The sequence below is a fragment of the Protopterus annectens genome, chromosome 3.part1 (genome assembly GCF_019279795.1).
Source record: "Protopterus annectens isolate FY-2018-M chromosome 3.part1, PAN1.0, whole genome shotgun sequence".
In the NCBI taxonomy this organism is placed as follows: Eukaryota; Metazoa; Chordata; order Ceratodontiformes; family Protopteridae; genus Protopterus; species Protopterus annectens.
This window is the reverse complement of record NC_056732.1, coordinates 1827215253-1827232660: the sequence shown is the minus strand read 5'-3', so window position 1 is coordinate 1827232660 and position 17408 is coordinate 1827215253. Positions and strand designations below refer to the sequence as shown.

General features: G+C 46.1%; 1 protein-coding gene across 1 annotated transcript in view; it reads right to left on the bottom strand.

Moving 5' to 3' along the window:
- The window catches only part of LOC122798715 (zinc finger protein OZF-like), a 118329-nt gene that overhangs the window by 16996 nt on the left and 83925 nt on the right, over positions 1-17408 (bottom strand). Inside the window, exon 3 of the mRNA XM_044067811.1 lies at positions 10997-11116. Within this exon, the coding sequence (XP_043923746.1) occupies positions 10997-11116 (120 nt within the window). The remainder of the gene's footprint in view (positions 1-10996; positions 11117-17408) is intronic.

Below are 17408 nucleotides of genomic sequence, written 5' to 3'. Positions count from 1 at the left end.
CACCATGTTCTGCAGTACTGCTCACTCCCAGCCTTCTGCAGTACTGATCACCCCCAGCCATCAGTACCACACCATGTTTTGTAGTACTGCTCAACCCCAGCCTTCAGTGCCATACCAGGTTCTGCAGTACTGCTCACTCCCAACCTTCAGTATCACACCATGTTATGCAGTACTGTACACCCCCAGCCTTCAGTATCACACCATGTTCTGCAGTAATGCTCTCCCCCCAGCCTTCAGTACCACATCATGTTCTGTAGGACTGCTCACCCCAGCCTTCAGTACCACATCATGTTCTGCAATAATGCTCACCCCCAGCCTTCAGTATCATACCATGTTCTGCAGTAATTATAACCACCAGCCTTCAGTACCACATTCTGTTCTGCAGTAATACTCAATCCAGCCTTCAGTACCACATCATGTTCTGCAGCAGTGCTCACTACCAGCCTTCAGTATCACACCATGTTCTGCAGTACTGCACACCCCCAACCTTCAGTACCACACCATGTTCTGCAGTACTGCTCCCCCAGCCTTCAGTACCACACCATGCTGTCCAGTACTGGTCACCTGCCTTCAGTACCACAGCATGTTCTGTACTACTGCTCAGCCCCAGCCTTCAGTAACATACCATATTCTGTGGTACTGCACCCCCCTAGCCTTCAGTACCACACCATGTTCTGCAGTACAACACAATCCCCACCCTTCAGTACCACAGCATGATCTGCAGTGCTGCACACCCCCAGCATTCAATACCACACCATGTAGTGCAGTACTGTACACCTGAAGCCTTCAGTACCACACCATATTCTGCAGCACTGGTCATCCCCAAACTTCAGCACCACACCATATTCTGCAGTACTGCTTGCCGCCAGCCTTCAATACCACACCATGTAGTGCAGTACTATACACCCGCAGCCTTCAGTACCACACCATATTCTGCAGCACTGGTCACTCCCAAACTTCAGTACCACACCATATTCTGCAGTACTGCTCACAGTCAGCCTTCAGTACCACACCAGGTTCTGCAGTACTGCTCACCCCAGCCTTCAGTATTACACCATGTTCTGCAGTACTGCTCACCACCAATTTTCAGTAACATACCATGTTCTGCAGTACTGCACACCCCCAACCTTCAGTATCACACTATGTTCTGCAGTAATACTCAACCCTAACCTTCAGTACCACATCATGTTCTGCAGTAATACTCAGCCCCGCCTTCAGTACCACATAATGTTCTGCAGTAATGCTCACCCCCAGCCTTCAGTATCACACCATGTTCTGCAGTAATGCACACAGCCTTCAGTATCACACCTTCTGCAGTACTGCTCACCCCCAGCCTTCAGTATCACATCATGTTTGGCAGTAATGCTCACCCCCAGCCGTCAGTACCATATTATGTTCTGCAGCAGTGGTCACCCCAAACATCAGTGCAACAACATGTTCTGCAATACTGCACACCTGCAACCATGAGTACCATACCATGTTCTGCAGTACTATACATCCCCAGCCTTCAGTACCACATCATATTCTGCATTACTGTTCACGCCCAGCCTTCAGCACCACCCCATGTTCTGCATTACTGCTCACCCTCAGCCTTCAGTACCACCCCATTTTCTGAAGTACTGCTCACCCCCAGCCTTCAGTACCACACCATGTTCTGTAGCACTGATCAACCAAACCTTCAGTACCACACCATGTTCTGTAGTACTGCATACCCACAGCCTTCAGTACCACACCATGCTCTATACTACTGCGCATTTCCAGTCTTCAGTACCCACACCAGGTTCTGTAGTAGAGCACACCCCAGCCTTCAGTACCACACCATGTTCTGCAGTACTGCTGACCCCAGCCTTCAGTACCACACAATGTTGTCCAGTACTGCTCCTCTGCCTTCGGTACCCACAGCATGCTTTTTAGTACTGCTTATGCCAGGCTGCAGTACCACACCATGTTCTGTGGTACTGCACACCCCCAAGCCTTCAATACCACACCATGTTCTGCAGTACTGCTCACCCCAACCATGAGTACCACACCATGTTCTGCAGTACTGCACACTCCAGCATTCAGTACCACACCATGTTCTGCAGTACTGCTCACCCCCAGCCTTCAGTAACACACCATGTTCTGCAGTACTGCTCACCTCCATCCTTCATTACCACAGCATGTTCTGCAGTATACACCCCCAACATTCAATACCACACCATGTTCTGCAGCACTGTACCCCCCAGTCTTTCTGTACCACACCATGATCTGCAGTACTGTTCTCGCACAGCCCTCAGTACCATACCATGTTCTGCAGTACTGATCACCCACAGCCTTTAGTGCCACACCATATACTGCAGCACTGATCACCCTAAACTTTAGTACCACACCATATTCTGCAGCACTGCTCACCCCAGCCTTCTGTACCACATCAGGTTCTGCAGTACTGTTCACCCCAAGCCTTCAGTATCACACCATGCTCTGCAGTACTGCACACTCCCAACCTTCAGTATCACGCCATGTTCTGCAGTACTGTACACCTCCAGCCTTCAGTACCACACCATGTTCTGCAGTGCACCCCAGCCTTCAGTATCACTCCATGTTCTGCATTACTGCTCACCCTCAACCTTCAGTACCACACCATGTTCTGAATTACTGCTCACCCCAGCCTTCAGTGCCAAAACATGTTCTGCAGTACTGCTCAACCCCAGCCTTCAGTAGCACGCCATGTTCTGCAGTACTGCTCACCCCCAGCCTTCAGTACCACACCATGTTTTACAGTATTGTTCACCACAGCCTTCAGTACCACACCACGTTCTGCAGTACTGTTCATCCCCAGCCTTTCAATACCACACCAAGTTCTGTAGTACTGCTCACCCCATCCTTCAGTAGCACACCACGTTCTGTAGCACTGATCACTCCAGCCTTCCAGTACTACATCATGTTCTGTAGTACTGCTCACCCACAGCCTTCAGTATCACACCATATTCTGCAGTAGTTTTCACCCCCAGACTTCAGTATCACACCATTTTCTACAGTAATGCTCACCCCAGCCTTCAGTATCGCACTATATTCTGCAGTAATGCTCACCCCCAGCCTTCAGTACATTATCATGTTCTTCAGCACTGGTCACCCCAAACGTCAGTGCAACAACATGTTCTGCAATACTGCATACCCGCAACCATGAGTACCACACCATGCTCTGCAGTACTGCACACCCCCAGCCTTTAGTACCACCCCATGTTATGCATTACCGTTCACCCCCAGCCTTCAGTACCACACCATGTTCTGCACTACTGCTCACCACAGCCTTCAGTACCGCACCATATTCTGCAGCACTGGTCACTCCCAAACTTCAGTACCACACCATATTGTGCAGCACTGCTCACCCCCAGCCTTCTGTATCACACTAAGTTCTGCAGTACTGCTCACCCCCCAGCCTTCAGTATCACACCATGCCCTGCAGTACTGCACACACCCAGCCTTCAGTATCACACCATGTTCTGCATTACTGCTCACCCCCAGCCTTCAGTACCACACCATGTTCAGCATTACCGCTCACCCCAGCCTTCAGTACCAAACATGTTCTGCAGTACTGCTCAACCCCAGCCTTTGGTAGTACACCATGTTCTGCAGTACTGGTCACCCCCAGCCTACAGTACAATGCCATGTTTTCCAGTACTGCTAACCCCAAACTTCAGTACCACACCATGTTTTGCAGTACTGTTCATCCCCAGCCTTCAATAACACACCAAGTTCTGTAGTACTGCTCACCCCCAGCCTTCAGTAGCACACCATGTCCTGTAGCACTGATCACCCCATCCTTCAGTACGGCACCATATTCTGTAGTACTGCTCACCCCCAGTCTTCAGTACCACATCATATTCTGTAGTACTGCTCACCCACAGTCTTCAGCACCACATGTTCTATAGTACTGCTCACTCCCAGTCTTCACTACCACACCATATTCTGTAGTGCTGCTCACTCCCAGTCTTCAGTACTGCACCACGTTCTGAAGTAGAGCACACCCCAGCCATCAGTACAACACCATATTCTACAGCACTGCTCATCCCCAGCCTTCAGTTCCACATGTTTTGTAGCACTGCTCACCCACAGCCTTCAGTACCACACCATATTTTGCAGCACCGCTCACTCCCAGCCTTCAGTACCACACCATATTCTGCAGTACTGCTCACCCCAGCCTTCAGTACCACAGCATGGTGTCCAGTACTGCTCACCTGCCTTCAGTACCACAGCATATTCTGTAGTACTGCTCACCCCAGCCTTCAGTACCACACCATGTTCTGTGGTACTGCACACCCCCAGCCTTCAGTACCACCCCATGTTCGGCAGTACTGCTCACCCACTGCCTTCAGTACCACATCATGCTCTGCAGTACTGCTCACCCCAGCCTTCAGTACTGCACCATGTTGTCTAGTACTGCTCACTTGCCTTCAGTACCCACAGCATGATCTGTAGTGCTGCTCACCCCAGCTTTCATTACCACGCCATGTTCTGTGGTACTGCACCCCCCAACCTTCAGTACCACACCATGTTCTGCAGCACTGCTCAGCCCCAACCATGAGTACCACACCATGATCTTTAGTACTGCACACCCCAGCCTTCAGTACCACACCACGTTCTGCAGTACTACAAACCCCCACCCTTCAGTCCCACAGCATGTTCTGCGGTACTGCACCCCCAGTGTTCAATACCACACCATGTCCCACAGTACTGTACCCCCAGCCTTCAGTACTACACCATGTTCTGCAGAACTGCTCTCCCACAGCCCTAAGTACTGCACCGTGTTCTGCAGTACTGATCACTCACAGCCTTTAGTACCACACTACATTTTGCATTACTGATCACCCCAAAACTTCAGTATCATACCATATTTTGCAGCACTGCTCACCCCCAGCCTTCTGTACCACACCAGGTTCTGTAGTAATACTCACCCCAGCCTTCTGTATCTCACCACGCTCTGCAGTACTGCACACCCCCAGTCTTCAGTATCACACTGTGTTCTGCAGTGCTGCTCACCCCAGCCTTCAGTATCACAGCATGTTCTGCAGTATTGCACACCCCTCGACCATGAGTACCACATCATGTTCTGCAGTACTACACACCCCCACCTTTCAGAAGCATGTCATGTTCTGCAAAAATGTTATCTCCAGCCTTCAGTATCACACCATGTTCTGCAGTACTGCACACCCCCAGCCTTCAGTGTCACACCATGTTCTGCAGTTATGCTAACCCCCAGCTTTCAGTATCACATAATGTCCTGCACTACTGCTCACCCCAGATTTCAGCACTACATCATGTTCTGCAGTAATGTTCACCCCCCCCAGCCTTCAGTATCACACCATGTTTTTCAGTACTGCAAACCCCTCAACAATGAGTACCACATCATGTTCTGCAGTATTACACACCCCCACCCTTTAGTACAACAGCATTTTCTGCAGTACTGCACACCCCCAGCATTCAGTTGCACAACATGTTCTGCAGTACTGCTCTCCCACAGCCCTCAGTACCACACCATGTTCTGCAGTACTGATCACCCCAGCCTTCAGTATCGCACTATATTCTGCAGTAATGCTCACCCCCAGCCTTCAGTACATTATCATGTTCTGCACCACTGGTCACCCCAAACGTCAGTGCAACAACATGCTCTGCAATACTGATCACTCCAGCCTTCCAGTACTACATCATGTTCAGTAGTACTGCTCACACACAGCCTTCAGTATCACACCATATTCTGCAGTAATGCTCACCCCAGCCTTCAGTATCGCACTATATTCTGCAGTAATGCTCACCCCCAGCCTTCAGTACATTATCATGTTCTGCACCACTGGTCACCCCAAACGTCAGTGCAACAACATGTTCTGCAATACTGCATACCCGCAACCATGAGCACCACACCATGTTCTGCAGTACTGCACACCCCCAGCCTTCAGTACCACCCCATGTTATGCATTACCGTTCACCCCCAGCCTTCAGTACCACACCATGTTCTGCACTACTGCTCACCACAGCCTTCAGTACCGCACCATATTCTGCAGCACTGGTCTCTCCCAAACTTCAGTACCACACCATATTGTGCAGCACTGCTCACCCCCAGCCTTCTGTACCACACCAGGTTCTGCAGTACTGCTCACCCCCCAGCCTTCAGTATCACACCATGCCCTGCAGTACTGCACACACCCAGCCTTCAGTATCGCACCATTTTCTACAGTAATGCTCACCCCAGCCTTCAGTATCGCACTATATTCTGCAGTAATGCTCACCCCCAGCCTTCAGTACATTATCATGTTCTGCACCACTGGTCACCCCAAACGTCAGTGCAACAACATGTTCTGCAATACTGCATACCCGCAACCATGAGCACCACACCATGTTCTGCAGTACTGCACACCCCCAGCCTTCAGTACCACCCCATGTTATGCATTACCGTTCACCCCCAGCCTTCAGTACCACACCATGTTCTGCACTACTGCTCACCACAGCCTTCAGTACCGCACCATATTCTGCAGCACTGGTCTCTCCCAAACTTCAGTACCACACCATATTGTGCAGCACTGCTCACCCCCAGCCTTCTGTACCACACCAGGTTCTGCAGTACTGCTCACCCCCCAGCCTTCAGTATCACACCATGCCCTGCAGTACTGCACACACCCAGCCTTCAGTATCACACCATGTTCTGCATTACTGCTCACCCCCAGCCTTCAGTACCACACCATGTTCAGCATTACCGCTCACCCCAGCCTTCAGTACCAAACATGTTCTGCAGTACTGCTCAACCCCAGCCTTTGGTAGCACACCATGTTCTGCAGTACTGGTCACCCCCAGCCTACAGTACAATGCCATGTTTTCCAGTACTGCTCACCCCAGACTTCAGTACCACACCATGTTTTGCAGTACTGTTCATCCCCAGCCTTCAATACCACACCAAGTTCTGTAGTACTGCTCACCCCCAGCCTTCAATAGCACACCATGTCCTGTAGCACTGATCACCCCATCCTTCAGTACGGCACCATATTCTGTAGTACTGCTCACCCCCAGTCTTCAGTACCACATCATATTCTGTAGTACTGCTCACCCACAGTCTTCAGCACCACATGTTCTATAGTACTGCTCACTCCCAGTCTTCACTACTATACCATATTCTGTAGTGCTGCTCACTCCCAGTCTTCAGTACTGCACCACGTTCTGAAGTACAGCACACCCCAGCCATCAGTACAACACCATATTCTACAGCACTGCTCATCCCCAGCCTTCAGTTCCACATGTTTTGTAGCACTGCTCACCCACAGCCTTCAGTACCACGCCATATTTTGCAGCACCGCTCACCCCCAGCCTTCAGTACCACACCATATTCTGCAGTACTGCTCACCCCAGCCTTCAGTACCACAGCATGGTGTCCAGTACTGCTCACCTGCCTTCAGTACCACAGCATGTTCTGTAGTACTGCTCACCCCCAGCCTTCAGTATCACACCATGTTCTGTGGTACTGCACACCCCCAGCCTTCAGTACCACCCCATGTTCGGCAGTACTGCTCACCCACTGCCTTCAGTACCACATCATGCTCTGCAGTACTGCTCACCCCAGCCTTCAGTACCGCACCATTTTGTCTAGTACTGCTCACTTGCCTTCAGTACCCACAGCATGATCTGTAGTGCTGCTCACCCCAGCTTTCAGTACCACGCCATGTTCTGTGGTACTGCACTCCCCCAACCTTCAGTACAACACCATGTTCTGCAGCACTGCTCAGCCCCAACCATGAGTACCACACCATGATCTTTAGTACTGCACACCCCAGCCTTCAGTACCACACCACATTCTGCAGTACTACAACCCCCCAACCTTCAGTCCCACAGCATGTTCTGCGGTACTGCACCCCCAGTGTTCAATACCACACCATGTTCCACAGTACTGTACCCCCAGCCTTCAGTACTACACCATGTTCTGCAGAACTGCTCTCCCACAGCCCTAAGTACTGCACCGTGTTCGCAGTACTGATCACTCACAGCCTTTAGTACCACACTACATTTTGCATTACTGATCACCCCAAAACTTCAGTACCATACCATATTTTGCAGCACTGCTCACCCCCAGCCTTCTGTACCACACCAGGTTCTGTAGTAATACTCACCCCAGCCTTCTGTATCCCACCACGCTCTGCAGTACTGCACACCCCCAATCTTCAGTATCACACTGTGTTCTGCAGTGCTGCTCACCCCAGCCTTCAGTATCACAGCATGTTCTGCAGTATTGCACACCCCTCAACCATGAGTACCACATCATGTTCTGCAGTACTACACACCCCCACCTTTCAGAAGCATGTCATGTTCTGCAAAAATGTTATCTCCAGCCTTCAGTATCACACCATGTTCTGCAGTACTGCACACCCCCAAGCCTTCAATATCACACCATGTTCTGCAGTTATGCAAACCCCCAGCTTTCAGTATCACATAATGTCCTGCACTACTGCTCACCCCAGCCTTCAGCACTACATCATGTTCTGCAGTAATGTTCACCCCCCAGCCTTCAGTATCACACCATGTTTTTCAGTACTGCAAACCCCTCAACAATGAGTACCACATCATGTTCTGCAGTATTACACACCCCCACCCTTCAGTACAACAGCATTTTCTGCAGTACTGCACACCCCCAGCATTCAGTTGCACACCGTGTTCTGCAGTACTGCTCTCCCACAGCCCTCAGTACCACACCATGTTCTGCAGTACTGATCACCCACAGCCCTTAGTATCACACCATATTCTGCAGCTCTGGTCACCCCCAAACTTTAGTGCCACACCATGTTCTGCAATACCGCACTCCCCCAACCATGCATTACTGCTCACTCCCAGCCTTCAGTACCACACCATGTTCTGCATTACTGCTCACCTCCAGCCTTCAGTACCACCACATGTTCTGCAGTACTGCTCAACCCCAGCCATCAGTAGCACAGCATATTCTGCAGTACTGCCCGCCCCCAGCCTTCAGTACCACACCATGTTTTACAGTACTGCACACCCCAGCCTTCAGTACCACACCACATTCTGCAGTCCTGTTCACCCCCAGCCTTCAATACCACACCACGTTCTGTAGTACTGCTCACCTTCAGCCTTCAGTAGCACACCATGTTCTGTAGCACTGATCACCCCAGCCTTCAGTACCACACCATGTTCTGTAGTACTGCTCACCCCCAAGCCTTCAGGATCACACCATGTTCTATAGTACTGCACACCCCAGCCTTCAGTACCACACCATGTTGTGTACAGCACACTCCAGCCTTCAGTACCACACCATATTCTGCAGCACTGTTCATCCCCAGCCTTCAGTACCACACCAGGTTCTGCAGTACTGCTCACCCCCAGCCTTCAATAGCAAACCAGGTTCTGCAGTACTGCACACCCCCAGCCTTCAGTACCATACCAGGTTCTGAAGCACTGCTCACCCCAGCCTTCAGTACCACCCCATGTTATGTAGTACTGCTCACCCTAACCTTCAGTAGCACACCATGCTCTGCAATGCTGCACACCCCCAATCTTCAGTGCTGCTCACCCCAGCCTTCAGTATAACACCATGTTCTGCAGTACTGCACACCCCTCAACCAAGAGTACCACATCATGTTCTGTAGTACTGCTCACCCCCAGCCTTCAGTACCACACCATGTTCTGTAGAACTGCTCACCCCCAGCCTTCAGTACCACACCATGTTCTCTGGTACTGCTCATTGCCCAGCCTTCCGTACCACACCATGTTTTGTAGTACTCCTCACCCCAGCCTTCAGTACCACACTATATTCTGAGTACTGCTCACGCCCAGCATTCAGTACCACACCATGTTCTGTAGTACTGCTCAACTCCAACCTTCAGTACCACACCAGCTTCTGCAGTACTGCTCACCCCCAGTCTTCAGTATCACACCATGTTCTGCAGTAATACTCACCCCAGCCTTCAGTATCACACCATGTTCTGCAGTAATGCTCACCCCCAGCATTCAGTACCACACCATGTTCTGTAGTACTGCTCAACCCCAGCCTTCAGTACCACACTATGTTCTGAGTACTGCTCACGCCCAGCATTCAGTACCACACCATGTTCTGTAGTACTGCTCAACTCCAACCTTCAGTACCACACCAGCTTCTGCAGTACTGCTCACCCCCAGTCTTCAGTATCACACCATGTTCTGCAGTAATACTCACCCCAGCCTTCAGTATCACACCATGTTCTGCAGTAATGCTCACCCCCAGCATTCAGTACCACACCATGTTCTGTAGTACTGCTCAACCCCAGCCTTCAGTACCACACCAGCTTCTGCAGTACTGCTCACCCCCAGTCTTCAGTATCACACCATGTTCTGCAGTAATACTCATCTCAGCCTTCAGTATCACACCATGTTCTGCAGTACTGGTCACCCCAGCCTTCAGTATCACACCATGTTCTGCAGTACTGTTCACCCCCAGCCTTCAGTACCACATCATATTCTGCAGTAATGCTCACCCCAGCCTTCAGTATCACACCATGTTCTGCAGTACTGCACATCCCCAGCCTTCAGTATCACACCATGTTCTACAGCACTGCTCTCCCCAGCTTTTAGTACCACAGCAGGTTCTGCAGTACTGCTTATACTTTGTCATCGGAGATTTTTTTGGAGACTTTTCTATTTGCCTGACTTTTTTTCTCCTGTTTCAGCACTACGTCAGCAGCTATAATTTCTTTTAACTGCACCTCTCTTCACATTCAGGATTGGACTTGTTTCTAAAATAGTCAGAAATGTAACCAGCAACCTTAGCATGGTTGCTAAATTTAGTTCATTTTAATGAAAGTGGTTTGTCTTGGTCCAAAAGAATGTTATATCTGGAGGGAATTTGTGACTTCTTGGACTGATGCAGCAATGCTTGGTAAAGACATGACATTAATAACGTCCAGATATCTAGATATCTAACTTATTCGCCCATATGTTTTTTTGGGGGTTGGGGTGGAAGTAAACAATTATTTGAGCAGCTACTTACTTTCAGCAGTGCCATCAGAAAATTTCTTCTCTTGCACCAACCTTTTTCCTTCTGTACCATATCGAATCATCTCATGTCTCTCAATCAGTAATAGCAGCTGTTCCATCGGAATGTTGTAACCTGCAGAAGAGAAGTTGGATGTTTAAACAATGTGACGAAAATCTATAACGTTCTTACAAGCAGTTGACAGTGATTAAAACATAACAGATCAAGCAACCCTCTGGCACAAACCTTGACATCTGTCTACCTCTTGGTTCAAATAGCTTCTTTATACATTCTCAACAGCTACATCCTTTCTTAACAGAATATATTAGTACAAGTTTCTGTATAAATATTATCACATTCTTGCTCACTTTCTTTCTCTAGATGCATGTATATTTTATACCAGCTCTGTCTTTTATCACTGATATTCAGAAACATTAATTTCTGTGAAAACTAATTGTAATACATAAATTCAACCTCAGCAGTTAGTACACTGACACTGTGCATACATTCCTGCTACGCATATGGCCCGTGTATTTGACATACTTCTGGACAAGGTATCTGTCCATATATTTTCTTATGAATACTGATAAGGAAAACCTTGAAACTGAGTCAATCTATTTACTTATCCACAAAAACTGTTCTGAAAGTCTCAACATCTTCAGGATAACTTAGAATGTCTGTTATATGGAATGCTATGCTCTAAAGTTTACGTTCAGATGGCAGAAAGTTAATTCACTAAAAGACTTTCCAGCGTGTTTTGGGATAAGACACAGTCAACTTGAGAAATTTCATCATAATGGGGAGGTTAGTGGCTTGCCTGTTCTTCAGGATATTCTGCCAGCTTTTGCTACAAATATGCAGCTCTCCCTTATATTTGTATGCCTACCCAAAGTGTCCTGTACAAAACTCTCAGTAACTACATACAGTCCATCTCTTATTGGTTATTTCATTTGATCCTTACTGGACTGGTCATTGATACAGCACAGCACTGGTACCAGATGTCCTTAATACTAATCAAAATCCTTAAAAATCTAACTACTGTGTCTGCAAGCTGTTACTGAACTGCTTGTCTAGCAGTTAGCACATAGGATTAAGGCTGTGAGCTGCTATCTGTAATCTTGGTTTGACTCACTCAACCCTCATTCACTTTCAGTATGGCTTGGAGCATTTAACCTAATCAGACATTCTTCCTGGTCACCCCTGAGAAGGGACACTTCTATCTAATGGGTGTACCTCATTAACAAATACAACACAAAGTATACTGCTTTTCACTTTTCAGTGAAGCATCTGGCACATATATTGATCATCATACATAAAGACAGTGAGGTAAGCAACTCTCACATTTAAATGACTTTCTGTATTAAAACAAATAAAATAGTTGCACAGTAACACAGTGGTCAGTGCTGTTGCCTCACAGCCCTTGGGTCTCAGTTTTGATGCCTGGATGGAGTACTTTCTGTGAGGGGTCTAAATGCACACCATTGGTTTTCACCAAATGATTACCTGGGGAATTCATTAAAGGCTCTAGCATTAACCATATAGCATAGTTGACCTGAGCATAGCAGTATTAAACTGCAGCTCATGTAGGCAGTGGAATGCCCCCTTCAGTTACTCTGTCACACACACACACACACACACACACACACACACACACACACACACACACACACACACACACACACACACACACACATTTACTTGTCCCTACCCTCTTGTAGTTCCCCCACCCCCTTCATATTACTGTAGTCCCATTATGGCATATATGAATTAGGTCCAGTTGGTCTAGTGTACCCCCTTATCCTGATTTGGTCTGGTGTATCCTTACCTGTCCCTACCCTCTTGTAGTTCCCCACCCCCTTCATATTACTGTAGTCCCATTATGGCGTATATGAATTAGGTCCAGTTGGTCTAGTGTACCCCCCGTATCCTGATTTGGTCTAGTGTATCCTCCCTGTTCTGATCTAGTGTATCTCCCCCAAGTCCTGATTTGGTCTAGTGAATCCCCCCAGTCCTGATATGGTCTAGTGTACCCCCCCCCAAGTCCTGATAAGGTCCAGTGTATCCCCCTACAAGTCCTGATATGGTCTATTGTATCCCCCATCCTGATTTGGTCTAGTGGATCCCCCCTCCCAGTCCTGATATGGTCTATTGTATCCCCCCAGTCCTGATTTGGTCTAGTGTATTCCTCCCAGTCTTGATTTGGTCTAGTGTACCCCCCAAGTCCTGATTTCGTCTAATGTATTCCCCCCAGTCCTGCTTTGGTTTAGTGTATTCCCCTCAGTCCTGATTTGGTCCAGTATATCCCCCATCCTAATCCCCATTATAATGTTGGTGCCAATACAGCACTTTAAAGAGTCATCCCTTGTGGTCTATTGGCTCTCCCATTCTTCCATCAACTTTATGAAATGTATGCCATTATAGCTTGTGACACTGCCAGCCCAGCTATCTGGAAATTTGTACATAATCATGTCATTTGTGAATATTAATATGATTCATACACTTGTCTTACAAATGTAAGAGAACTATATGTTATGCGTATATTAAACTACTGGTGCAGAAGTGTATGTTGAACTGTATGTTTTGTACTGAACTTCAAGAATGTAACCACGGTGTATCCTACTGGAAAAGAACAGAAATGTATCTAAACTATATACCTGTGCTATGTTTAATAGTAGAAGCTGGAACATACAGAGTTAACTTGCAAACCCTCAAGAAAATAGGTTGAAATTGTTTTACGATTGTATTATCTCTCAGCAAGAAGACAGAATGTCTAGAGCTACAAGTTTTTCTACCGTCTTGAAACAGAAATAATTATTAGGTTTAAAATGTAAAAGTGTTTAATTGTTTCATGACTTCCAGTTCGGAGCAAATGTCTGAGAGATATGTACTTCTCACACAGAGATGCTAACATTTTGTTTTGTTTCTGTTAGCCTGGGAACTGAAGGCAGGTGACAAAGAGTGATGTCATCCGAGCTAATCCAGCAGCAATGTCTGACAGTAATTTAAGAACTCTCTCAGAGACATATTTTGCATTTTGTTTCTGACCCAGAAACATCCACCTTTATCACTTCTGCCTTGCTCTGTAAGTAAGTTTAGGGTACAGTAATTTCTTTTAGATATAGTTAGGAATACAGTAAAGATTAGTCTAAAATGTTTTCTGTATTTATTTCAGACTGTTCTGCAATGTTGTTTTAAAATATTCCCTGTGATTCTGAACTCTGTAGTCACTGGGTTTTGTTATTGAGTATTGTCTTTTTCTTTTACTATTTATTATTACATATATTTAAACCTTTTAATTGTGGTTGGTTTGTTTAGAGATATTTAAGCTCTTATAGTACTTGCGTATATGCTTGGTGACACTATACAGGCCCCTCCTAAATAGCCTTGGTCTTGGTTACACTTGCCATTTGGATAATAGTAACATTACACAGTAGGATTGGTCACCCTTTGTAAGGGCCTTAAGTAGCTGATAAAAGGTGGTTGGTGGCAGTGATAACTACTTTTTAGTCCGGGCAGAAGGGGGCACAGCTAGTAAACCTGTGCCAGCCTTTTCCAGGAGTGTGTGTCTGTCAGTTACTTGGGCAGGGACAAGAAGCACTGGTTGGCCAGAGAGGGTTCTGGAGGTTTTGGCTTGACCACTCGGCTGAGATCTTAACCCTATAGTTGTGCCAGTGGGGAGTCTTACTGGGGATCTGGAGAAAGAGGCAGAAACCAGACCCAGACTGACTGTGATCTCTGTGTGCTCTTAAGGGAAACTGCACTTTACTGTGCATGTACTTGTCATCTTCCCATTGTGCAAGTCCTTCACTGGTGTTAGTGGTGAGGACTGAGGCTCCTTGACTACTGGGCCAGTGCAGGGGCATCACATAGCACTTCACTTAATCTCTGATATCTAGTGCTTCCCTCCACTCTTAATCGCTTTACTACCATTGGTGCTATTACAGCACCTTTTTATGCTGTTCTGTGCAACAGGGAACTTTATCAAGTATTGCAACAAAAGCAAGCACACTTCATAGTTAAAGGTCAGTCCAACACAAAAAAACAATTGCAAAAAACAACAAAAATCCTGACCAACACAGCAGAGTATAAATATTTTATTTGGTAAGTGCTTTCACGGACTATGCCACTTCAGACCATAAACAGTAAAAGCAGCTAAAATCAACATATAAATATCAATCCCTAAAAATCAATAATCCAATAAGAACAGCCAACCAATAAATCAATGAATAAGCTTACGAGCCTATAAAGCCAGTTTTAAGTCCCTTTAAGGAATGGATTTTGAAGCACTCGGGTGACATGAAGAACCTTTCAAGTACAAGTGCTCTTGTACAACATATCTTAGCCTTTAAAGATCACAATTTTCATTTTTTAGCTTTACAATTAGCTTAAGAGGAAATCAGAGGTGGAGATATTGTCAAGAGAGTGGAACAAATGGAACTGAAATGGATTATTGCTCTTTGGGCTTACATAGCACCAAGACTAAATAGTAATGTTACCAAGACTAAATAGTAATGTTCCTTTAAAACTGGCTTTACAGGCTCATAAGCTTGTTCATTGATTTATTGGTTGTTCTTGTTGGATTATTGATTTTTAGGTGCTGATAATTATATGCTGATTTCAGCTGTTTTTACTGTTTATGGTTTGATGAAGTGGCATAGTCAGGCAAAGTGCTTACCAAATAAATTCTCTATACTCTACTGTGTTCGTCAGGATTTCTGTTTTTTTTTTTTTTTTGTATTTTACCAAGTACTCCCTGGTGTTCAATGTATCCCCCCATTTCCGGCTTCTATAATAATCTTGGTGCCACTGTGATGCTTAAAGCATTCTCTGGTATCCAAGGGTTAAAGGGAAGGAAAGCAAAGCAATGGACAAAGGGAAAAAAGTCCCAGTTGTAACACTGTTTCCATCATGACATGTAATGTAAGCCCTGGTGGTCTAGTGTATCCCCCACCCTGACCTGTGTTTTGCTCTCAGTGCCATTATGGCATTAGCTTTGGTGTCTAGTAGTTCTTCCCCAATATGTTTGTGTTCATCAGTTTAATGTGATTTGGTGGGGATTGGTCATGCTGATCTACACAGCCAAGTGCTTTCTTGAATTACACGACCATGTAGAGGACTTCCTGGGGGCAATTAAGAGGAAAGAGTGCATGGTTAATTAGCATATGCCTCTCCCCAGAATGCCTCTTTAGCATATAGCATGACCATGGGGCCAGTTCTCCACAGTGCTGCATGTGTTCATACTGGAGGACTGTGCATCACCATTTAAGGGCGCTTACTGAACAACAGAAAAAAGGTACTGTGACATGTAAACCTCCAAGTACATGTCTTGGCATCTTTATGAATTTAGCTCCTGGTTTTCTCCCACATCCAATGACATGTTATTAGATTAATGGAATGGCTTCTAAACATATAAAATAAACAACAGGTAAGCAACTAGTATTTATAAAAAAACATTAAATACCAAACTCCATGCACTACAATTGACGGTTTATTCCAAACGCTAAAACTAAAATAATAAATGCATACATACGTACAAACTACCAAACCAGTATTAGCTGTCATGTAAAATACATTTTATGAGATCACTAACAAAGCAAATTTTTCAAATGTATGGTCTTCGAAACAATTACTATGGAAATAATAAACAATGACTTAGGTAACCTTCCCTCGCTGGATCCAACCCAGTTTGATTTCCTCAAGGGTTGGTAATGGCTACTCAACCTGCTGGACTTTCGAGAAGGTCACCAAAGCAATGGATGGGGGGGTGCATACTGCCCAACTTGACCTGGTCAAAGCTTTCAACCCAATACTCCACTCAGGCATAGTTGACAAATTTATGAAATCAAGTATAATCTCTTTAGGTTCCCCACTGGATAGCAGCTGGTTCACATATAGGACCTAGGAAGTTAGGATAGGGAAGTCAACCTCTATAAAGAGGCTAGTCACTAGTAGAGTTGCTCAGAGCTTGGTGATGGGGTTGGCTCCTTTCTGGCATGTATTTCTCTGAGGCCAATGCCAACATCAAGGGACTCTGACTGACCAAGTATGTAGAAGAATGAGCCATGGCCTGAAAACTCCATGCCAGGAAATGCATAACAGTATTTATTTATCTGACATTTGTTAACAGGGATAGTCCAACTGGATCAAAATAACCAGTTTTCAGTGAAGGCCCGGGGAGAAAATCTCCACAAAAAGACATTAGGTACATTTATAAAAATAATTCTAATATAATCTAATATAATCTGTCTGTCTTACTTACTTGCTGTTAAATACCCTTTCTCTTTTCTTAATATGTTTGAATATTTTATATTTAATATATGTGCTTTGTTCTGAAGAGTCAGAGTCATAAGTACACTTTTTACAACATTTGTATAATATTATAATATTAGTTTTTACTCTTGTAATAATATTGTATACATAATACTTT